Genomic DNA, 25,014 nt, shown 5'->3' on the forward strand with positions numbered 1-25,014 from the left:
CTGGAAGGACAGATCCTGAAGCTGAGGCTCCAAGACTTTGGCCACATCATGAGAAGAGAAGACTCCCTGGAAAAGGGGACGATAGAGGACAAGATGGTTGGACAGTGTTCTCGAAGCTACCAGCATGAGTTTGACCAAACTGCGGGAGGCAGTGGAAGACAGGAGTGCCTGGCGTGCTCTGGTCCATGGTGTCACAAAGAGTTGGACACGACTAAATGACTAAACAACAACAACATCTCTTAAAAAACCCCAAAAAACCCCACTCTGGAGGGGCCCCCACTCTCTGCTTCCTGTTCCTTAATCAGTCCCTATCTACAGTATCAGGCGATCTGTCCCATGACTGCTAAGTTTATAAGGTCTTTGGTGAGGATTTTTTTCAAAGGTTGTTGAAAGTCTAAGTCACCTCTATCTATATGCTTGTTGGCACTCTCAAAGCCTTCCACTACATTAGTGAGTCAGGACTTACCCTTCCAAAATCCATGCTGGTTCTGCTTCAGAAAAACTTGTTCTTCTACATGCACGGTAATTCTATCTTTAATAACGCTTTCCACCAGTTTTCCTGGAACAGACATTAAGGTCACCAGCCTGTAATTTCCCAGATAGCCCCCCCAAAGGGTGCCACATTGGTTAATATCCAGCCCTTGTGTATGGAGGCTGAGCAGGGACAAGTTTCATACTTTGTTAGAAGATCAGCAATTTCACATTTGAGTTCGTTAAGAACTCTTGGATGAATGCCATCTGGACCCAGTGATCTGAGAGTTTTTAATTTGTCTGTAAGGTATAGAACTTTGACTATATACACACCATCCTTTTAAAGCACCCCCACAACCCCACAAGAATCCTGGGAACTGTAGTTTGTTAAAGGTGCTAGGAATTGTAGCTCTGTACAGAGTAAAGCACAGTTCCCAGGAATCTTGGGGTGGAATGAGGCAATGTTTTTAAAATATATAGAGTGTATGCAAGCTTAGTCTCTTGCCACCACTACTCGCCTTGGTTCCTCAGACTATCTTCCTGAGAAACTTAGGTCAGGAACAGGGATTGTCCCTATATCTTCCAATATAAAGATAGATGCAAATAATTTATTTAGCTGTTCTGCAATCTCATTTTCCTCCTTTAGTGCACTTTCTATGCATTGGTGTCCAAAGGTCCAACCACCTCCTTGGATGGTATTTAGATAATATTTTGCTGGTGGTTTTAATGACGTGCTCCTCAATTTCTTTGTGTGTGTGCATCTCTTATTGTCTGCTTGCACAAAATAATTGTGAAAAAGCCACTCCTCCTATCCATTTTTTCCACCTCTTCCCCATAGCCCCCTCTTCACTTTCTATCAAGGTCTACCATCCCCTTCATTTTTTACAGCCTGAGAAAAAGTGACAAGAAGAGAGCAGGGCTTGAGCAGATCACCAGATTGTATATTGCACATGACTTCCAATCTGGGCATATAAAACAGCTCAGTCTTTGAGGCTGAATGAAAAACGACAGCTTTGTACTTTACCCATAAGTCTCCGCTGCTCAGGGTTAGCCAATGGCTACGGCAATTTCTATCTTTAAAGATCTCTCCAAATATCCACTTGGTTTGTGCACTGAGGTGGAGGGGAGAAAAAAGCCCAGATCGTTTTACTTCATCCTGATCAACGTGGGCCTACCATGTGTTAGCAAGGTAGAGACAAACTGGAAACACATTTTCATCTGAACATCTGGCACTGCAAAAATCTTTATCCTATCAACTATTCCAGAAGGTGAACTGGGGAGGGGCAGAAACTGAGCCCCCAAGGAAGTCAGAATTTGGGTCTATTCCTCCAGCACTTTCCTTAAGGCAGGTCTGCTACTCTTTGGCCCACAAAATCCTCACGCTGGCACAGCATGAATAAAATATACTCACTTCATAAACTGGTAGGACTATTGAATCCTACTGTGAACATAAATGCCCTTGTTAATGGATGAACAATTTGTAAAAATAAGAAAACGGTAACACTCAAGAGCCTCTGATGACCCAAATATAACTGAGGAAACTTAACTCTGGGGAATGACAGGAATAAACCCTATCTGAAATTAAACTTTTCAAAGCTAGGAGTTCTGTTTTTCTAACCTGGTTGTGTAAGCCATTTAGGGATGGCCATGTTCTATTGCCGCTTTCGTTACTGTTAATGCTATCAATGCGTCCAAGGAGCTTACAAGCTAAATTATATGTTATATTCATAAAATATAACACGTTATTCCCTATGGGTAAACAGAAACCAAAAACTAGTCATGGATACGAAGTACTGTATGTAGGGAAAGGCAATGATATCTACTGTGGGGTTCACCCTGAAGATTTTGAAGCACAATGGTGGAGGTCTAAGAACATGTTAGAGGTTACGGAATCATAGATGTGGTAGGGACCCCAAGGGTCATCTAGTCCAACCCCCTACAATGCAGGAATGTCCAATGTCCTGACAGTGCAATGTCCCATACTTTTGCTAGCCACTCCTCTTGGGAAGGAGTTTATTTGGACTTGTGTGGCTGCTGCCAATCTCCCTTGTTTGTACGCTCATGCATCTCCCTGTTATGTTTTGTGGATGAAGCATATTACATCATCACATTGGTAAACTCATATCCCTTATATCCAGGGGTAGATACACTAATAAATAATAATAATAATAAATTTTTATTTATACCCCGCCCTTCCCAGTTCAAAAACCAGGCTCAAGGCAGCTAACAACAAATTTAAAACACTTAATTGTAAAAGCAGCATAAAATATAGTATAAAAACATGACTAACAATAAAATTCAAAGTTCAGAAATCAATTTAGGGGAAATCCATCTAATAAGCATTAGATAATCACCAGGGCTAGCTGGCTGAATTAGTCCTACTTGGGCCAGCGAGGAGGCCAGGTGAGAATTAGCTGTGGGGTCTCAGAGCAGGTAATCTTCATAAAAGGGGAGGGGGAAGGAAGAGAAGGGAAATAAAAGACCAGGCTGAATTCAAATTAAAGGCCAGGTGGAATAGCTCTGTCTTACAGGCCCAACGGAAGGAGGTTAAATCCTGAAGGGCATTCCACCAAGTCGGAGCCATTACTGAAAAGGTCCTGGCCCTGGTGGAGGATAGTCTGACTTCCTTAGGGCCCGGGACCTCTAAGCTATGGTTATTCATGGACCTTAAGGTCCTCTGCAGGGCATACCAGGAGAGGCAGTCCCGTAAATACGAGGGCCCTAAGCCACAAGCCACACAGTACTGTCACATTACACATTCATTTAACATTACCAAGCATGCATGTGTGTGTGTGTGTGTGTGTGTGTGAGAGAGAGAGAGAGAGAGAGAGAGAGGGAGAGAGAGAGAGAGAGAGAAGCTACACATTCCCTTCTGACATTAACCTAAACACTTACAAAAAAATTTACAAATGTCGTAATATGTTAAATGCAATACAAAACACACTCATTCTCCAGACGTCGTCATGTTATCCTACTGACAATTCAGATAGAAAGATGCTTGCTTAATAGGACAGGACACGTTGAGATTCTGCGAAAGTGAACACTGGCAAAGTAGTCCTCCTTCTGGTCATGCAGGAGGAGGACAAGGGGCGCGGTCGTGGGCCTGAGTTTTCACTCGAGCTTGTGCACATGGTGCTAAACCACGGTTTAATGTTGCATGTGAATGCAACAATATTATAGGAAAGGGTGAAATCTCCTGAGTCAGGGTTCTCTGATTACAAGGTATTAATGGACAAACAACAGGGAATGGTGATCTGCCAGGTCCTGTTTGTGACTACCCAAGTGACAGTGGGTCACCGCAGAGACAGAGAACAGAACCCGATTGTGATGGGATGGTGAGCTGCTTGTGCGTAAAATCCTGATCCCTCAGAGTTTGGCTAAGTCCCCAAACCTCTGTCTGTGATGGAGCTCCTTAAGCATGGCTCCATCAATCGCTCGTTGAATCGGACAGTGGGCGTTTACGGAACTTCTTCCAGCATAAAAGCTCCTTAACGGAAACGCGTCTTCTGGACTCTCGGCGTGACAGTTTCCGCCGAGGAGTGGGTGTCCCTACGGGAGGTCCTGAAACCTCCCCACTGTTCTCGCTTGAAGTGTCTCTGAGCCCTCCCTCCGACTCACTTTCCCTTGGAACTCCACTTCTCCCCCTGCTGGTCCCCTCCTCCGCTGAGTGGTCTCTCTCACCCTCCATGAGCCCTTTCACCTCCTTCGTCTCAGATGACAGTTTCCTGACACCGATGGATCTCAGTTTGACTCAGCAATGCAATTCTTACATTTCTCAGCACACACAAAAACCAAAAGAATCACACTCCTATGACACAAAGAAGACCGGCATAACCTTAAGATTTCACACACGTCACCTACTTCAATTTGAATCCCTGATCCTCCCTCCCACCCAAAAATCCCTCCAATGCATAGATATTCATTTTCCCTCCAGAGATTCTGTGCTAGTCAGCTGCACCACACAGATATTTGAGGATAAATCTGCTTGCAGTTGAATGGATCAGCTGCTTCCTACGGCGTTTGCCCTTCTCCAAGTTTCAGAGGCTGTTCACTTGCTTGTCAAGCATGCAGCACAGTCTGATGGCATCTGAGACTGTTAGCATGTTAAATACAGTTCTAAACTGCTGTAGCATTTTAAAAGAAACAACAGGCTTAACTACACTCCAAAAATTCATTTTCACATGGAATCTTTTACTACATTACACAAGCCCTAGCAAAGTACTTGCTAGAAAGTGAATACCACCATTCAGTGCCTCACTGAAGGGCAGTATTTCAATATGAATAGGAAAATGAGAGTACCCCTAAACATTTTTTTAGAAGAAAAAAAAGCACTGCCACCATTCCAGAATTTTGGACCCTAATTTTTAAGCTTCTCAACTCCTTGCTGATCCTAACTTGGGAGCAGAGATGGAATACTAAAGGAAGGGTTAAACATATTGAGGATTGATTTAAAATACTGCAATAGGTTGGTTTCATTTTTGTCTTAATTTAATTTTTGTTAATTTTTGTTACTGCTTTAAATTGCCAATTGTTTCATACATTGAAATTAAAAACAACAGTAATTATACCTTCACATACAGAAGCATTTATAATATACTGAAATGGATATAATATTGTTTGCGGCCCACTGGCCATCTTTTCCCTCCAGGGAGGGGGGAGAAGCAGATGCCCACAATTCCACTTGCCATCATGTCACAGAGAACCCTCTGGCAAGAAGAAGCCCCAGCAGCAGCCCCTCTTTGCACTTCAGTTTAGAAAAGAGAAGAAGCAACTCCAAACAGGCTGTGTCTTGTTCTGTGCAGAGATTTGCAAAAGATTAAGAAAGAGCCAGCAAAGGTCCGTATAGTTAAAGCCATGGTTTTCCCAGTAGTGATGTATGGAAGTGAGAGCTGGACCATAAAGAAGGCTGATTGCCGAAGAATTGATGCTTTTGAATTATGGTGCTGGAGGAGACTCTTGAGAGTCCCATGGACTGCAAGAAGATCAAACGTATCCATTCTTAAGGAAATCAGCCCTGAGTGCTCACTGGAAGGACAGATCATGAAGCTGAGGCTCCAATACTTTGGCCACCTCATGAGAAGAGAAGACTCCCTGGAAAAGACCCTGATGCTGGGAAAGATGGAGGGCACAAGGAGAAGGGGACGACAGAGGACGAGATGGTTGGACAGTGTTCTCGAAGCTACAAACATGAGCCTGACCAAACTGCGGGAGGCAGTGGAAGACAGGAGTGCCTGGCGTGGTCTGGTCCACAGGGTCACGAAGAGTCAGACACGACTAAACAACAAGAAGAAGAAGAAAGAGTAGAAAAAGCACCTGCAGTTTCTAAACTTTGCTGCACCTCCATGCAAACTGGACAAGACTCTGCCTCATCCTCAAGTTCTTTGATAAGCGCAGGGGACGTGGAGCAGAAGCGGTGGTTATTAAACAGGACAACAAAAATCTGGAGAGATTGCTACTATATCTGACAGTGGGCTTGGGAGGAAGGTAGAGCTTCCTCGAACTCAGAACTTTCCAAACCGTGTGTCACGACACGTTAGTGTGTCGGCTGCGGTGTGCAAGTGTGTCGTGCGAATGCTCCCCGCACACCTCCCGGGGCTGGAAAGGGGTTAGTTCAACCTCCAGCTTGCTAGTAAAATGAATCACCGTGTCGCGAAATGATGCACATCTAAAAAGTGTGTCACCAACGTGAAAAGTTTGGAAAGCTCTGCTCTAACTTGTACAGCAGCTGGGAGAAGGTTAGAAAAAAGCAAGAGTCTGGCTGGAGTGCACCAGGTTGGATAAAGCTGGTTTAGATACCCCAGTGTCAGGATGTGTCTCGCTACCTTCAAACTTAACTGGTATCAGGATACTGAATCAATGAAAAGCTGAGAGGAATTAAATGCACCCCCAATGAATAATCTGCAAAAATGTCACTGGACAGTCAGTCATCTATTTGGCAGGTTGTATGGGATGAGCATCAATGCCTGGTTCTAAAAGTGGACCAGGCTATAATTTGCTGTTGGTTTATGTAGCTGAGTTAAACTCCTTTACATCCAGACCCTTAATGCATATTTAACTTACTTAATGTATTTCACCTCATGTTTTATTTATCATCATGGAAATTAGACGACTGCTACCAATGATGAAAAAGGAAAACAAAAAGTTCAAAGTTGGTGAACAGAACTAAATATTCATTTTTCCTCCTAATGCTTTGGGCACTACACAATTCTCACTTTTGATCCTCTAAACATTGGGGGAAGCAGCAGTCAGGAAAATTGTTTTTGGGTATATAGATCTACTCCCGAACAAAAAGGAATAAGAAAGAAAAAGCAAGAGTAGCTCATCGTGTTAGAGCATGGTGCTGATAACACAAAGGTTGCAGGTTCAAACCCTATACGGGACAGCTGCATATTGCAGGGGGTTGGACTAGATGACCCCTGGGGTCCCTCCAACTCTACAATTCTATGATTCTATTATCTTTCTTACCTGCTCTAAACTCTGGAACAAACAAGAGAAGCCCCTTCCTTTACCTTGAATGGCCACAAGGACAAATAGGCGCTTGACTAGTAAACCCAACTGATATCTGGGGACCCCTGGAAAGAAGAAGTGTTGTTTTCTCTTCTAGAAGGGATGGGAACTTGTGTGCTGTTCTTGATAGGATTTTAATCTCATACTGTTGTACTGAACCCCATAGATAGCTTTGGCACCAAGGGTATTGCATTTTAGTTTATTTTTAAGGATATAGTCGCATTGGGGCGCTATATGCAAACAACCAAAACAGCAGCAGCACCAGCAGCAGTAACAACAGCAACAAATATGTCAAAAAAGGAAAGATCCATACATGTCAACATGTCGAAAAGGATTACAGATGCTGGCTACATACACACCATATGTTTAAAGCACATTTCCTTCCCCCCACAGTCTACCCTCCACCGTCTACCCTCTACCGAGCTACAGTTCCCAGTACCCTTAACAAACTACAGCTCCCAGGGCTATGGGGGGCATGCTTTAAATGTACGGCATGCTTTACGCCTGGCATGCTTTCAGGCTTCTGATGACTGAGATGAAAAGGGATCTCCTTTTGGCAATTTTTCATGGATCCCTCCGAAGGAGAGTGAGAGTGTTCATGAGGTCAGTTGCCCTGGAAGAGCACACATATCCCAACCAGTCGCACGGGTTCTGTTTTATGGTGCCAAGCTGCAGCTTTAAAAGCTGTTGTAGCACAGCGTTGCAAGACACAGAGTACTGGCCTACCTCCCTTGGCAGCAGGATCAGGCAGCACTACAACTTTGTTTGCCATCAGTGGTTTGGTGCTCTGATGCCTACATGATTTCTGATTGGCTGGGATGCCTCAAACAGGGATGACACGGAGGGGTGTGTGACACTGATGCAATGGCTCAGTTACTGGGGGTGGAGAGGAAAGAACTGGGAGATTTGAGGGGAAGTTCAAGGGCAAACATTTGACATACCCCCAGAATTGGATTTCGAACTTTCTGATCGAACCAAATGCAGTCCAATCATCTCCTGTGCAATGACTGTTTCACTATGAAAAGGTTCAAAGCTCAAAACACCCAAAATAAATAAAAGGAGAGGCCAGCTAGCTGCCTTGATTTCGGAAGCTGATTTGGAAATGGGAGTTTCTGCTCACGTTGGTTTTCGTCAGAATTCTCCAGCTTCCCCTCCCACCACGCCATATGTATATAAGAAACGCCAGCAAAGGTTGGGGGGCAGGAAGGGAGCAGATAACAATATTTTTTTGCCTAGGGCAGTAACATGGTCTGAACTAGCCCTGGCTTGATATGAGGCTTTTTTTTTTTTTGGGAAGACATCGTCATTTATTCTTGTCGCCACCAGAGCATATCCCAACATGCTTTCAGAGCTATCCTGTCCTCTGGAACAACGGTAGCCCACCTTGGAGGAAAAGGTAACTTTCGCTTTTGTTTGACCATCTCCAATCCATAGCTCTGCTCACAAAAAAACTGCCATAGTCCCATTTTTTGCACTCCCCCCCCTGAAAAAAACCCCCCTTTATCTAGCTGAACCTGTCAGCTGGCATTATCATCACGGATGTGCTCAACCATCGCAGGCAAATGAGCCCCCCCAGCCTCCCTTGCAGCCCAGCTGTACCCTTTGCTGTTTGTGCCAAAAACTCTCCCTCTGCCACAATGCAAAACGAAATTGCTTGCCACCCCTCCTCCCCCCGCACTAAAATAAGAGCAGGAAATCAGCAAATAATTTTCAAAATCATGTGCTGATAATTTCCTGCTCTTATTTTGGTGCAGAGGAGGAGGAGGAGACTGAGCAGGGAGGAGAGGGCTAAGCAGAGCAAAGCCAATGCAAGAATTGCTTTCCTCCTCCGAAGTTAAGGAAAATGGAATTATTTGGCACGTTCAGATCTTTCCCTTAGTTCTGTTCCGGACTTTGGCTATCACAGAAAGGGAAAGGAATGCAGGCAACTCTCGAATTATGGGGGAGTTAACGTTCCAGGGATCACACGCAAAGTCAAAATTGTGTATGGTCAAAAAACATGGAGTTCAATGGCGGATGGGATTGCCGAAGTCTTTTTTTACCTGGACACCTGTCCCCAGCTTCTGATTTTTTAATAATTATTTAATTGCCAAGCACATATAGCTGGATGTGCGCAAGTTAAATACACGCAAGTTGTGAGTTACCTGTACAGGGGTCAGCAAACTTTTTCGGCAGGGGGCCAGTCCACTGATCCTCAGACCTTGTGGGGGGCCGGACTATATTTTGAAAAATAATAATGAATTCCTACGCTCTGCAAATAACCCAGAGATGCATTCTAAATAAAAGCACACATTCTACTCATGTAAAAACACACTGATTCCCGGACAGTCCACGGGCCGGATTGAGAAGGTGATTGGGCCAGATCCAGCCCCCGGGCCTTAGTTTGCCTACCCATGGTATAGATAAGGATGCCAAACCAAGTGGGGAAATGGCATTTAGTCCTTGGAAGGACTAAGCTGAGTCAAGCAAGCTGCAATCCTCGCCACACTCTGGCAAAAGCACACAGAACTGGGGACACAGAGCTGCTGCCAACTCTCACCCCCCCCCCAGTAACGTCTAGCCAAAGATGCATGTGCGACATGACACCGTCTCACTCAGAGCTCCCCTGACCCCTGCCAGCACCAGCCAATGAAGCTGAGCAAGGGCAGGGAAAGCTCTGAGCACAATATCACATCGCATTAGGCACTGTCTCTTAATAGATGTTACTGGGTGATGCAGGTCAGGGATGCAGCTTGGTGGAAGCGGCATGTCCCTATAATGACGTCTGGCTTGCATTGAAAGTAGACATTACAGAAATCATGTGACTAACCAAGAGTGGCAGCCCCATGGCTCCTCCTCCTCTCTCACCCCCCACCCAGCATTCACTAAAAATGTGACATTCCCTGCTTTCACAAGTGACAGTCAATAAAGCGCTGAGGAGGCAAGGGAGCCTGCAATGCGATGGTGTCATATTTTGGTTCACCACACTTTGTGGGGACTGAATTCAGAGGCTGTGAGGAGCTGCAGGGCTGCTGCTTTCAGTTGTGGCTGTATGATTTCCATAGCATCTCATTTAACCTGGGAGAGGTGGGAAAGAGTTACCTAGAGATAACCCGCTTCTGAATAAATAACGGGTCTGATGAATTCAGCACCAGCTTTTTTTAAAAAAGCAGATGGTCAAATGCAAAATAAAGGCTGTTCAGGCCTTGCAAAGCATCGCTGCAATAGACGGCAGTGTAGACAAGCCCTAAGGAGAACGTCCTTCCTGCCCCCCAAATGTTACACTGCGGACTTGATCAGATGCAAACTGACAGGGCCCAAGGCAAGGCTGATTGGGGAGCTCAAGATGAGGTGGCTGTGGATGTTTGCTGACTTTTTGGGGCCACGGACTTAGGAGGGCAGACTGAGGAGCAATGGGAAGAGATATGACAAAATCATGAACACAAGCTGAAATTCTGGCACCTTGCACCTCAGCAACACCAGTACCAACAAGTCACATAAAGGCCATTTATGAATTAAAGAACTGTAATCCATAATCAGGCTGGATCAGAAATTGGGCAGCCCAATTTCATAGTGCGATTTGCAGGTGCCTAAACATCAGAAAGAGAGGGAAGTTTTATATTATCTGAAAACTTTAATCCTCATGGATACAGCCCTAATGTAAACAAGTTCTATACAGCAAAGATCCCCTACAACTTTAATTAGAAACTTTCTCCTTGTGACTTCTGTTTTTGCTGTTTTCTAATCAGTGCAGACTAGTATTACTGATCAAGTGTCCTTTGATCGCCCTGTAAATAGCTAGTTCCTATTCCCTGGGATCAGAAAGATTTTTGTTATTGGGTTCCTTTTTTATATAAAAAATTGGCCTGATTTATCAACAAAATAAAATAAACAGAAAACAACAATGAAAACAGCAAAAGAAAATAAATGGAAAACAACAACTCAGTAATTAAAATCCATTCCCTGCAGAGAACATAAATTGACTAATTACGTGGCAAACAGTAATTAGTTTAGGTGGGCTGTGCTAAACAGGAAGCAATTAGAGGCAGCAGAAATTATTCCATCTAGAGAAGGAATCTTCTAATTAAAGACACAATAATCACGAAACAATTCTATTTCTAATCTGCACTGGCCAGGCTGGTGCTGCAACCAGGAAGGAAAACCTGGAACACAATGGGTTTCTAATTATGTTTAATGAATTCTCCCTAAAATGTGGGGAAGATGGTAACTACAGACTAAAAGGCAAGCATGGAAGCATCCCCCCAAAATAGAAGTAGCTTCAAGCACTATGTCTTCGTTTACAAAGAATGAGAGCCTTTCTTCCCATTCAGTCTAAATTTCTGCTGCCACATAATGTGGCAATAACCCATTCTATCAGCACTATAGTGTAGAGAAAGTAGCCTGAGAAGTATTGCTATAAAGAGCATGCTTTTCCCCTCCACCAAATCCTGAGTTAGAAATGGGGGGAGAAAGCGAGCTATGCACAACCCACAAGTTCTGCAACTAGCCTCAGATACCCTGAAAAAAAGAGTTCCTGTGATCCCTTTAGTAGCAGCCATATCAAAGTGCTCAATGCAGAGATGCTGGTGAGTAAGTCTGGCTGTGCTGTGTGTGGCTCTGCTGCCCCCTCCAGAATTCAGAGGATACTAGAAAACTGTGGGAAATGGCAAGGCATGCTTCCAGCAATGCAGCTTCTCTACTGCAACTGATTCCCAAGTTATGCTGCAGTCCAGGTACAGGTAGGTCAGGCCTATATAGGCAACCTTCGGCCCTCCAGATGTTTTGGACTACAACTCCCATCATCCCTGACCACTGGTTCTGTTAGCTAGGGATCATGGGAGTTGTAGGCCAAAACATCTGGAGGGCCAAAGGCTACCTATGCCTGAGGTAGATCATGCCAGAGGCTGCCAGTCCAGAGAGCTGAGATGGGGAACTGTTGTTGTTTGTTATTCTATACCATGCTTCAATCAATCAAACATCAAAAAGACAAACATTCATACCATAGTAACAAACATACCCCCCCCCCATTTAAAAGGCCGTGGATTGTTTAATTAGCCAAAGGCCTGGGAGAAGAGGAATGTTTTGTCTGATGCTTAAAGATACGAGTCTCCCTTTGGAGAACATCCCACAGGCAGGAAGCCACTGCAGAAAAGGCCCTGCTCTCATGTTGCCACCTTCCAGACCTCTCACAGAGGAGGCATGAGGAAGGGCCTCGGATGATGACTTAAGGGTCCAGGTCAGTTCATATGAGGAGAAACGGTCCTTGAGGTATTGCGGTCCTGAGCAGTTTAAGGCTTTATAGGTCAAAACCAGTGCTTTGAACTGGGCCCAGAAATTAATTAGCAGCCAGTGCACTCCCAGGATTGGCAATACATGCGCAAACCGTATTGTCCCAGTGAGCAATCTGGCTGCTGAATTCAGCACCAGTTGAAGTTTCCGAACTTTTCAGACAAAGAGTAGGTAGGTTCAACTAAGTCTAGCCCAAAGACTCTAAGTTCTGATTGGAATACCCTTTAAAAAATGCCCAACGTTAAGAAAATGGGGTTCATTGAGCTCTATATTGGGAAAAAGTAGATGTGCCAAAAGTGATGGGTTGACAAGTCAAAAGTGATGGGTTGGACATTAACTCTACTAAATCACTGGATGAAAAACAGGGAAGAGAGGAGGAAAAGGTGTTAAAATCTATCGTTTGGCACGCTAATAAAATTCAGTTCTAGGGGCAATGAATTAGAATGAATGGTTAAGGAACACATGGCGTGTTCACGGTGAACTAAATAAATAGAGAGGTCGTTTATTTATTAATATAAACAGTGCCAGCTCCAAGTTCTAGAGGGCTGTTGGGAAAGAGGCCCTCAATGGGACCACCTCTTTGAGTAGCCCCTCATTAATGTCCCCATTGCCCGTTCAGCTGCCCAGTGGAAGAGAGCAGGGGAAGTGAAGGATGATGATCTGCCTCTCCATTCTTGTTACTTATTGCAGGCACAAAGAGGGCCAGTGAACAGCACATAGGAAAAGCAGCGAGCCTGGAGGCCGGGATGTGTGTGAACAGGAGTCGCCCTGTAGAGATGTGGGCCTCAGCAGGTACTCAGTGGTGCCTACCTCTGATGCTAGCCCTGTATGTAAAAGGAAGAATATAGTAAGGACCGTAACTGGATATGAATGATTTAAGATGTTTTGGGTTGCAGTTCTGTAACTGGTGAACATAAATCTAAATATGGGGTTGTTGCTGTTTGAAAGAGAAAGAAAGTGAGAATTATTTAAGGAAGGGAAAAAGATGGCAGGGAATATGCAAACATATGAAATTTAAACAGTGCTCAGGTACAGCAGTGAGTGAAATGGGACCGCCACCGAGTCGACTGCAACAGCAGTCCGATAAGCTCCAACTGGGATCTATTCAAAAGAAGCAACACTGACCCACTTACTAAATTCCTCCCACCCCAAGCTGAAAGCAGCCTGGTGATACTCACTGCTTACAAGTTACCGAGGCGAATAAACAGCAAATCATATTCATTCCCTCCAACAGCAGAATGTGTAGCGTTTTTATGAGCTGCTTTTGACACCCCTGTTGAAAAAGATCCCAGTCAAGCAAAAGCAAGCAAGCACGCTACCCCCAAGCTCAGCTTTGCCTTTTCTAAATTCATGCTCAGAGAAGTTGGCAAAGATGAGTAGCAATGCGGCTGGTGGTGACATTTTTAAACCAACACCAGAAACCAAACAAGGGTGGTGATGCGGTAGTGATCACAACAGCATTTGGAGCACATTTCTGGCCCCTGCTTTTTCCTCTTTCTCCTTATAATTTGATTTCTGCATGAACTGGCTCCATACAACCACATGTTCCATTCAAAGGGGCATAATGCACAGTTCACTCCACGTGTCTACTCAGAAGTAAGTCCAATGGGATTTGCAGCAGCCTTAGGATGTCTATGAGTAAAGTGAACCATAGATTGTATGCAACGGAGAGAAACCAAAACCCAGCACTCCGTCATCACAAGCAATTCTTAAGACAGCTTTTGTGTTTCCCATGTGTGCAATTTGAATGTAAAACCTACACTGGTTAGAATATACATTTGATTTCAAAACAATCTTCTTTTGCTTTCTACGTGGCATTTCCTTAGGCTCACTGCAGATGCAAGGCTGCCTGACTTTCTAACTAGATCAGGAGCGGTCCAGCGGCTAGCAAACACTCTTCCCTTGCTCAGGAGCCTTCTATTTTTCTTGTTCATTTTCCCAAGCCAATCATAGTTAGCATTATTTCTGAACCAATGTTAGCAGTCATGACTAGAAATAGCTTGCAAACTGAAGTCCGAGTTAAGCTATGTTTACCCAAAAAAATAAAGATGAAGGCACAACAGTAACTATGGATTGCAACAAAAAGGAAAGGAAGGTGGAAATTTTCATGGGAGAAGGATGTGGAAGCCGCACAGTTAGATTAGGCAGTATTTGGTTTACAGAAGACATTAACATCATCTCTTAGCACACTCATTCTATACTTATTTCTTTAAATTGAACAGTCATATGTATCCCATATTCAGGGCAGTCGAATTGATTTTTTTAAAAAGTTGACAAGTCATCAGCCCTTTAACCAATTTATCTGTCACATTCAAATACAGTTTGCAATATTACCAATATTTCAAAACAGGTGCCCTCCTAAGATATCAAAGTTAATACAAAGTGTGAGATAATTTAAAATTTAATGAACAAAAATGACTAATGAGAAAGAAAGGCCATCATTTTAAAATTATGTTTCTCCTAATGATCCTTGAAAGCCAAAGTAGGCTCAAAAAGATTTGCCATTTTCACCACTGATTAATCTACTAATGACTTAACAAAAAGACAGGTTCCTGTCCCGAGCAGCAAACAATCTAAATTTTTGCATGAGGAAGTAAAAGAGGGACGGGAGGCAGACTGAGGTGAGTGCAAAGAGGGGAAATAATATAAATCCACTTTGGGAGTACTTCCAAATGGCCTGTTTATTGAGCATTAATCCTAATTTCTTAGGGTATTTAATTAACATTCCAATATGTTTGCGGGGAGGTTAGCTGACGGCCATGCTAAAATCAAGTGTTATCCCACACTCTCCAGGGCATTTTCTCTTCTCTTTTCTTATTGTGAAAAGTCTGACCTTTGGGGAAAGCAAGTTTGTTTCACAAGACCTCCCAAATCAGCTATAACTTTGCAACCTGAATTTGCAGGTATGTTACTGGAACTTACCCCAAATTAGCAGAAGGGTCCTCAGTTTCAGGCAGAGGATGAGAACATAATGGGTTAAGCCAATGGAAAAGGTGAGTTTTGAGATGGGGAATAAAAGGGAAATGGTACGTCCGTATTCTGGAAGGGTGTTCGAGGAATAAGGGTAGCGCCGGCCCATCCATGCGACAAGGCAAAGCGACCGCCTCAGGCGGCAGGGTCCACCCAGGGCAGGAGATCCTGATGTCGATCTTTCTTTCCCTGCTCCCTTGTTCCTGATATAGATCGTCCCTGACCCCTTTTTCCTTGGCAGGGAGAGACGCCGTTTTGAGGCCTAGCCCAGGCCGGTCCTGCCTAAGGCGCACCAAGACAATAAGAGATATTTGGGCAGCAGAGGGTGATAACTACTGTTGTATGGGTCGAGGGAGACACCTGTTATCATACGGATTGCCCCCCACAGGGGTTGCCCTTAAGGAAATACTGTGGTTGTGGCAATGTTTTCAATGACAATCACAGTTCAGACTCTCTATCACACTTCCCGGAGGATGCGTGTATAGACGGGGGGGGGGGGGTGCCTTAGGTAAAGGTAAAAAGGTAAAGGACCCCTGGACAGTTAAGTCCAGTCAAAGGTGACTATGGGGTTGCAGCGCTCATCTCACTTTCAGGCCAAGGGAGCTGGCGTTTGTCCACAGACAGGTTTCCGCATCATGTGGCCAGCATGGCTAAACTGCTTCTGGAGCACGGAAGACCGTGACGAGTGCCAGAGCACACGGAAACGCTGTTTACCTTCCCGCCACAGTGGTACCTATTTATCTACTTGCACTGGCGTGCTTTCAAACTGCTAGGTTGGCATGAGCTGGGACAGAGCAACGGGAGCTCACTCCGTTGCGGGGAATCGAACTGCCGACCTTCCGATCGGGAAGCCCAAGAGGCTCAGTGGTTTAGACCACAGCGCCACCCGCGTCCCAGGGCGGTGCCTTACCTTGGCGTGGCAGCACTTTGCCTTTGTTGAGCTGCTTGAGGCGCTTCTGGTGAGACTTGCCATTGTAGTGGATCTGGGCCTGTACTGCTGAATTGAGCTGGATATTGCACACTTCACAGAGCGTGAATGACGGGTGCTTCTTCTCCCTTTTTGTGCGCTGCTCTGGTGCGCACCCTATACCAGAGCTCTCTGTGAGGGTCCCAAAGATGCTGCTCCTCCCTGGGGAGTGGGGTGGGCTCAGGGGCCGCTTCATCCCTGTGGGGGCGGGAAGGAGAAAAAGAATTAAAATAGGTACCGGAATCTGCCTGCTGAGACACACGCAGTGGATTTGGGGAGCAAAAGTCACCATAAACAGCTTCAGTCTTCCCCATCCATCTGTGCTGGTGATCTAGCTACAAAACCAACAAGCAGTACATAGAAGCGTCCTCTAGATGGAGTTAACTGCCTTCGCTTTTGCCTAGAATACAGCTTAATTCAGCTGAAATCACTGCTAGGCAGAACTGCAAGCATTACAGCATCTTTATTTCACTGGTCTCGACCTCAGCGCTCCCTCTTTGCTACATAGTGGAACTTTGAGGCAGCCTTTACAGGTCTATTTTTCTCTGGAGGGGAAATCACTGGAGACATCAGATCATCTAACTTTGCAACGACCCGTTCCTTGGCAACTCCAAATGTTGTCTAAAGCCCGAATTTACACAGTGTCATTCCAGGGTTAAGTGAGTTTGAAACAGACCCGCTTTGGCTTCCTGGATGTGTTCAAAGGGCAATTCAGAGGTTTTAGCGATGCACGCAGAAAGAGAAAGTTACTCCTCTTTCATTCCACAGTATGTGACAATACAAAACAATTGCAAGGCGATTATCTCCAGAAGGGAGTTCACGCTTGCCTAGAGGAATAGCAAAACAGCAAAGGAATGTGGCTGAAACACCCTGGTAACAAACAGGACCTGAGCACCGGTTCTAATCCCTCCACTGCCCCTCCCATTTGAAATACGAAGACAGAAGTTGCCCGCCTTACAAGAGTGCTCTAAAAATTACTGCAATTATGCAAACAGCCTTAAAAAGCCTTTAAATGTACCATATAAACGCTAAGTATTATTTGTGTTGTGCCTTCAATGGATCATGACTCAATATGAATGATCATAGGACTCGCCCATTTTATTCTTGTTGTTAAACAGTTTTCATATTTTTATGTTTTATTTCATATTTATTTGATGGTATTTCATACTTTACATTGTAAAATGTTCTGTAAGTTCCCTTTGAGACGTAGAAAGTGAGGAACAAATATAAGATTCAAGTGGTTTCCAAACTATCCCCCCCCCAACCTGAAAACCGCTAAGGCTATTTGCGGACCGTGTAACTATTTTTCTGCCTGTTGTAGCAATTCTAATGTTCTATGCTAGATGCTGTATGAGCTTTAATCGCATTTTTATTGCTTCGTTTATTTCTTATATATTGTATTCATTGTATTAAAATTTGCATGCCATAAGACAATAAAATACAATAAATAAAAGAAGAAATAAAAATACAATCAACAGTTATTGCGAAGGATGTGCCATCTCCTGTCTTCAAACACAAATCCACAGGTAGGCCATGGACCAGCTGAATGAAGCTTGAGGGCCACTGGTGGCCCACAAACCAGTTTGGGAACCCCTGTAATAAACAATAAATATTTAAAAATAATACTGATCTTTTCCCTGATTCCTCTTCAAACTAAAGTCTGTTCCATACATTATATGGTAGCAAGCCCAGCACTAACACTGAGCAAATAATCAACTGGGTGGAACTGGCTGATTTTGCTTAGGGGAATTTTGTTGGAAAGCAGAATTCAATAGTGCCACTCTGCCACACAGCATCTAGTTACTGAAACCAGTTTGGGATTAGAAGGTGGGATGCTGGCTACTTGACCTGGAAAACCGTCTGTGGACAAACACCGGCTCCCTCGGCCTGAAAGCGAGATGAGCACCACAACCTCATAGTCGCCTTTGACTGGACTTAACCGTTCAGGGGTCCTTTACCTTTTCTTAGCTCAGGGAGACTCAACCTTTTTCGAAGATCTCCCCCCAAAAGCTCAACAACATTTTGCCTCTCCCCCCAACAAAAATCCTGTACCTCCCATGGCCATTACTGAAGATCTGCCTACACACCATACATTTAAAGCAGGGGTCAGAAAACTTTTTCAGCAGGGGGCCGGTCCACTGTCCCTTAGACCTTGTGGGGGGCCAGACTATATTTGGGGGGGGGGAAATGAACGGATTCCTATGCCCCACAAATAACCCAGAGATGCATTTTAAATAAAGCACACATTCTACTCATGTAAAAACACCAGGCAGGCCCCACAAATAACCCAGAGATGCATTTTAAATAAAAGCACACATTCTACTCATGTAAAAACATGCTGATTCCTGGACTGTCCGCAGGCCAGATTTAGAAGGCGACTGGGCCTTAGTTTGCCTACCCATGATTTAAAGCAATGCCCCCCCGTCAAAGAATCATAGGCACAGAGTTACAATTCCCAGCACACTTAAACCACAGTTCCCAGGATTCTTTGAGGGAGACGTCTTTAAAATGTTATTTACGTGTACTGCTGGGGTCACGGAGTGCAGACTCCCACAAATACGACAACTCCAGCTGAACCTCACACCCTGGGAGCATGCAGAGTGCCCCAAAATAGGAATGCTGATCCACGACCTTCTCACAGAATGTCCTCTAACATCCGCACCATGGGGTGCCACAAGCTGAGAGCAGGTGCGCAGCAGAACATCATGTGGGATGCTGACAGCCTGGAACATGTGCAGAGGAGGGCAACCAAGATGATGAAGGGTCTGGAAACCAAGCCTTATGAGGAACAGTTGAGGGAGTTGGGAATGTTTAGCCTGGATAAGAGGAGACTGAGAGGAGATATGATAGCCACCTTCAAATATCTTAAGGGCCGTCACATGGAAGAGGGAGCAAGCTTGTGTTCTCCTGCTCCGCAGGGTAGGATCCGAACCAATGGCTTCAAGTTACAAGAAAGGAGATTCCGACTAAACATCAGGAAGAACTTTCTGGCTGTAAGAGCTGTTTGACAGTGGAACGGACTCCCTTGGAAGGTAGTGGACTTTCCTTCATTGAAGGTTTTTAAGCAGAGGTTGGATGGTCTTCTGTTATACATGCTTTAATTGAGATCCCTGCATTGCATGGGTTTGGCCTAGATGACCCCCAGGGCCACTTCCAACTCTACAATTCTACAATTATATGAAGTGTTGGAAATGTAAAGAGAAAGAAGGTTCTTTTTATCATATGTGGTAGTCTTGTAGTAAGGTTAAAGCTTACTGGGAAATGATATATGATGAATTGAAAAAGATATTTAAAATAATGTTTGTAAAAACACTAGAAGCCTTCTTTTGGGAATTACAGGGACAGAACTACCCCAACTGTATAGAAATTTATTCACTATAGCGGCAAGAATGTTACTTGCCCCAAAATGGAAAGAAGAAGTCCCAGCAAAAGAAGAATGGATACAAAAACTTATGGAATATGCAGAAATGGCAAAACTTACTGGAAGAATAAGAAATTAAAGAATAAGAAATCAAGATAACAAACTTTTTATAAAATAATGGAAATGGCTTATTGAATATTTACAAACCAATTGTAAACAGATAAGAGCATTGGCAGGATTAGTGCAATAACCTGCAGTTTTATAAGAGTATATATTTAAAGTAGATGAATAAATGAGTAAATTAAGTTAATTCAGAATATGCAGAAAATATAAAAAAAATTAAGGAACAGCAGAAAGAGGGGGTAGGAAGTCGAGTTTCAAAATGTTAAAATGATTGTATAATTATTGAAATGTATAAAACTGAATCATTAATAATAATAATAATAATAATACAATTATATGAAGAGGATGCGGCAATGATGTTTCTGAGGTCTCTGAGATGAGATGGCGCAGGAGTTTAAAGCAAGCAAATAGCATGATTGATTTCTATGAGACTTTATGACACTAGTGAAATTTGTGGGGGAAAGTAATATGGGAATAGATTCAGCACTGGTTAAAACTGTGCTGAACAGGTTAAGTCTGTATACGGGCTCCAAGACTCAAGGTACACCAGCAAGCTCTTGCACCCTGCCAAAGTCTCACACGATCTCTGACCCAGATGTGCTATGGTGTGCTACTGAGTTTCCGGTGGCTATATTTCATTAACTGCTTTCCCACAGGTGACCAGGTTATTTTTAATATTGGCAGAAATTAAAATTGGAAAGTTATCTGGACAAAATACTTTCAAAAGGCCACTGCTCTCTAAAAAAAGGATACACGGCCACTCAAATTAGCTTGGCCCACCATCACAGCTCCAGTTACAGAGTTTTAAATAACCATTAAATATTGTGGATGTGCTCATCTCATTCACTTAATCTCTCCGGTGCCCATTTGTCCCTCCTGGAATATTAGGCACTGCAATTCAGCAATCTGCCATTCTCCCCAAACAGATGAACAGAATTAATAACGAGAACTCTAGGTGTGATAATTACCATGGTATTAGTCATTCTCTGGAGCTACATTGCTTTGCATGTGCCTCGCATAATACTATGAAGGAAAACCGGGTGCTGTGTGCATACATACTATGATTTAAAGCACACGTCCTCCCCGAAAGAATCCTGGGAACTGTAGTTTATCCCCCACAGAGTTTTAATTTCCTGCACCATTAACAAACTACAGACCCGAGGATTGGGGGTGGGGCATGAAATATGCTTTAAATGTATTGTGTGTACACAGCCACTCATTCCAACAAACATTTTCTGTGGGACAACTGAGTGGAAGAGATTTGCCCACAAATGAGTCTTGCCAATGGGTTTAGGAGGAGAGCTTCTCATCATTGCAAGGCTTGTGCAATTTTAGAAGTACCATCTCTGTGTCTTAGATTTAAACTGTATGTATTAACCATACACACATGCATACACAACTGTATGTCCTTGAACTGTATGTAATATTAACCACACACACATACACATACAGTGGTACCTCGGAAGTCAAACGGAATCCATTCCAGAAGTCTGTTCGACTTCCAAAACATTCAGAAAACAATGTGCGGCTTCTGATTGGCTGCAGAAAGCTCCTGCAGCCAATCAGAAGCTGTGGAAGTTGCATTGGAAGTTTGGGTTCCAAAGAACGCAAACCGGAACACTCACTTCTTGGTTTGCGGTGTTTGGGAGCCAAAACGTTCAACTTGCAAGGCATTTGGGATCCAAGGTACGACTGTATGTCATTTTCTAAAGCAACTGCCCATACTGCAGTCTCCAGCCGATGTCCAGTGCATCTTGACCCTTTTCTCTCTGTCCATTTTTCTCCTCTGAACAGACTCCTCCCCCTGAGATGCATTTGGTCCACAGGGAAATGATACCTGTGTCTGCTTTTTGAGATATGAAAATAATATGTCAGGGAACAATGGCATGTGATTAATGTCATGTATAATTTGAGACTGAACCTCAAGTGGGGCTCAGCCCTGGATCATATTTCCAGTGTCAGCCTCCAATTCGGGAATTTGTGAAGTACACAGAATACACAGCAGGGCAAACTCACCCTTGCCTATGTAGCCATGGAAAGAGAAAAAAAGGAACAAGAAATGCAATTTAACTGTGAGGTCACAGCAAGCAGCTCTGAGGTCCAATACTGGGACTCGAGGCTTCTTGGAAGCTACGCTATGACCAAGTCAGATAGTTCAGTTGGTTAGAGTGTGGTGCTGGTAATGGCAAGGTTGCAGGTTCGATCCCCGTAAGGGGCAGCTGGATATTCCTGCGTCGTAGGGGGTTATTCTCAAGATTCCTTCCAACTCTATTATCTTTATGATTCTATGAAAGACGAGCTACACCCATCTGTGTAGACAGCTATTGCGGTTACTTAGTGGTTAGGGCAAATCACTCTGCACATGGCTCGCTTACAGCCGCACTTTTTACGACTGCTTCACTGCATTCCCAAGCAGGAGCCTACGGTAGCCAAGATGCTTTAGGCAAGTTTCTTTCTTCTTTTTAAATCCTCAGCTATAGCAGACAAACTTCTGTCCCCTAACAAGACCTTAAGTGGCCCAGGTTTTAAAATAAAAAATGAAGATCTTCCAGCAGCAGCTGTCAGAACAAGCAGCAATGTGAGGGGGAGGGGGTTGGAGAGAGAGAGAGAGAGAGAGAGAGAGAGAGAGAGAGAGAGAGAGAGAGAGAGGGAGAGAGAAGGAGGAAAAGGGACACTGGATGTGGATGATGGATGGCAAGAGATCCTTGACAGATGTCTAAATCTCTTTGAAATAAAAGAAGGTCAGAAGTCACACTCCGGGACAACTCAAAAAAGCACTTTGCATTAATACCTTTTCAAGCACCCCTACTTCCAAGCAAGGGCTGCTTGGACCACGGCAGGAAAAAGTGTAAGCACAGAGAGCCATTTCTCACCCCAACACAAACAAAATGCAACATGATACCAAGCCTGCGATATTCACTCTGCACTTTTATGTGACTTTGCCAAGTGCTAAGCCTCTGGAAAACACTGCTCCCTTTTACCCAAGCATCTGAACATGCTCAGGTATTTGTCTCCCATTTCCCCAGCCTAACAGACAGGTAAATCACATAGTTGAAGAGGCATCACTTCATAATGAGGTTGAGCTATCCGCTGTTATACCCCCTCAACAACACGCACACAAAATTATATTTCCTGGTTTGCTGTTTGATTGGGTTCTTTTCTATCTGACTTTCCAGCTGGGAAGCCTTGTCATTTCTTCAAAATGAACAGTTTACATGGGCCTGCAATGAATATATATTTCCTGCCACTCCCTTAAAAACAGTCCCACAGATCAGGCCAGCCTTCAAACTTTGAATGCAGAATTGTGTCATGAACGTGCATACCAAGTTTCAGTGTAAGAGCTTGAAGTTCAAGGGAGATCACAAAGTTCGAGGGAATTTCAATGTAAGATCTTAAAGTCCAAGGGAGATTATATCCAGCATCTCATTTTGCACAGCCAATACTTTTTCGCTCCATTTCTGAAGTTCAGAGGTGAGTGTGGATCACAAAGTCAGCTTTAGGTTCTCCTTAACTTTTCTTTGCTACAATATTTGCATTACAGGCCAAATATGTACTGTGTGTACAAATTTTGTCTGTATTACCCCAGAGTAGGTTTTTGTTTTTTGCTGTGCAATTTAAAAAATCCTATAAAATACAATTTTGGGAATGGGGAAGAGATGAGTATGGACCTGCAGAAGTACAAAAAATCTTTAGAAAAGAATATCCAAAGGGGGAGAACCCTGAAGCAGATGAATGAGGATCGAGTGCACTCACTGGGCAGCGAAAGCTGACAGACTATTGATAAAGGATAGAAAATTGGGTGGGATGAGGACTGGAATGGAGTGTCCTGTAAGTGGCATGGCCGGTTAACTGGAACACTGGACAGAAACACTCTACAGTACAGAGTTTTTGTGTTATACTACAATGAGGCTTAGCCCTGTAAGTTTGTTCAGCGCTAGGATGGAAGCCCTGAAATATATGAAATAATATTAATTGAGCTGCATGCCTGATATATGATACATATGATATATGTCTTTTCATTATAGACTGGGGTGGGGGATAGATGCAGTGTTCGAACTTCGCCAGGCGCATTTTGTACTTTGTTATCGGCCACTTGCGACCAAGCGAAGATAGATGCCTGGGAGCCAAGATGGCACCTGACATTTCCACCATCTGGAGGTGCATATCTGAGGATCCTTGGATCTGGACTGTTTTCACACACTAGCAACACATCCTGTAGAACTCTATTCAATTATATTTTATCTGCACAATCAGAATTGGTTTCTTCCTTCCAAGCTCTCTGCTATAGTAGATAATTCACTCCTTTCTAGCTCTCTAGCTACAACTAACTTTAAACACACACTCCCATTGAACAACAGGCCAGTTGTAGGAATTACAACTCCCAAACCACGTTGGGTTGACAGTAAATCTGAAAACAGTAAGCAAGCTGTCAGGAAGAGAGGCTCGCCACCTCATTTATAATCCCCTGAGGTCAGTTTTATAGCTCTCGTAATACAGTCCATAACCCGGGGTCTTTTTTCTATTTTAAATCTTAATAATGCCATAAAACACAATGCTGCAAAAGGGGGGGGGAATAAAGCGGAAAAGGTGGAGCAGGTGCATGGCAGTGACAAATGCTAGCGAGAATTCAGAATGGCACAAATAAATCTGAAACGGGTCTGGTTTATAGACAGGGCACAAGTAGATAAGGGAGGGGAGACTCTCTCAGAGACACCAACACACACTTTTAAGGGGAAAGTTATGGAGAGTAATTCTTGGTAGCCCAAGGAGGCTGTATTTTTAGAACCTTGGACAACTCCTTAACCATTTAGTGTATGCCTATAAGGTTTTATTTACCAGGTGGGAGGGGAGGAGCAAAGGCCAATTCATTCAGCCTTCTTCCTAAATATTATTGAAAATATTATGCAATTGCACCTTCCCATGTAGATACTGGTCTTTGGCACACACAAAAATCAGCAACCTGAGACTTGCAGCTTCTCCGCCCCCAACAGTAAGTTCTAAGTCTTCAGTGATGCAAAGCAGAACAGGCTTCCAGTGTTTACATCTGCCTCTCTGTGGTATAAGGGCTCCCGCAGATGACCTGTTTATTCAGCTTATTTTGCTTGCACAAAGTCAGACTGTGTCTCATTTTTCCTCCCTGAGCATTCATTCCAATTTGTTTACAAGGTGGCTATGTGACCATGAGCGTTGATCCCGATTTGCTTGCTGAGTGTTTACACATCTTTCCGTTAATTGTGAGTTCATCCCACACTTTTTCAGCGCAATTTCCCTGCCATGAGATCTTCAGTCTCAGATCTCCGGTGTCCTATCTAGCTTGGCTCCTTGTTTGTCCTGCAAGCTTTCCTTG

General features: G+C 43.9%; 2 protein-coding genes across 10 annotated transcripts in view; one reads left to right on the top strand and one right to left on the bottom strand.

The window, feature by feature from the left end:
- NKIRAS2 (NFKB inhibitor interacting Ras like 2) overlaps positions 1–25,014 on the top strand; it is a 272,510-nt gene that overhangs the window by 100,323 nt on the left and 147,173 nt on the right. The gene's annotated exons all lie outside the window — the stretch shown is intronic.
- ZNF385C (zinc finger protein 385C) overlaps positions 1–25,014 on the bottom strand; it is a 154,683-nt gene that overhangs the window by 80,998 nt on the left and 48,671 nt on the right. For 8 of the 9 annotated variants that reach the window (XM_083582961.1, XM_083582957.1, XM_083582959.1 and 5 more), the window contains one exon: positions 16,127–16,381. In XM_083582961.1, the coding sequence (XP_083439087.1) occupies positions 16,127–16,379 (253 nt within the window). In that variant the 5' untranslated portion in view covers positions 16,380–16,381. Of the gene's footprint in view, positions 1–16,126; positions 16,382–16,665; positions 17,076–25,014 lie in introns of those variants that run through there. The other variant, XM_083582960.1, reaches the window with a different exon arrangement.

Source organism: Podarcis filfolensis (assembly GCF_964270895.1).
Source record: "Podarcis filfolensis genome assembly, chromosome: 13".
In the NCBI taxonomy this organism is placed as follows: domain Eukaryota; kingdom Metazoa; phylum Chordata; class Lepidosauria; order Squamata; family Lacertidae; genus Podarcis; species Podarcis filfolensis.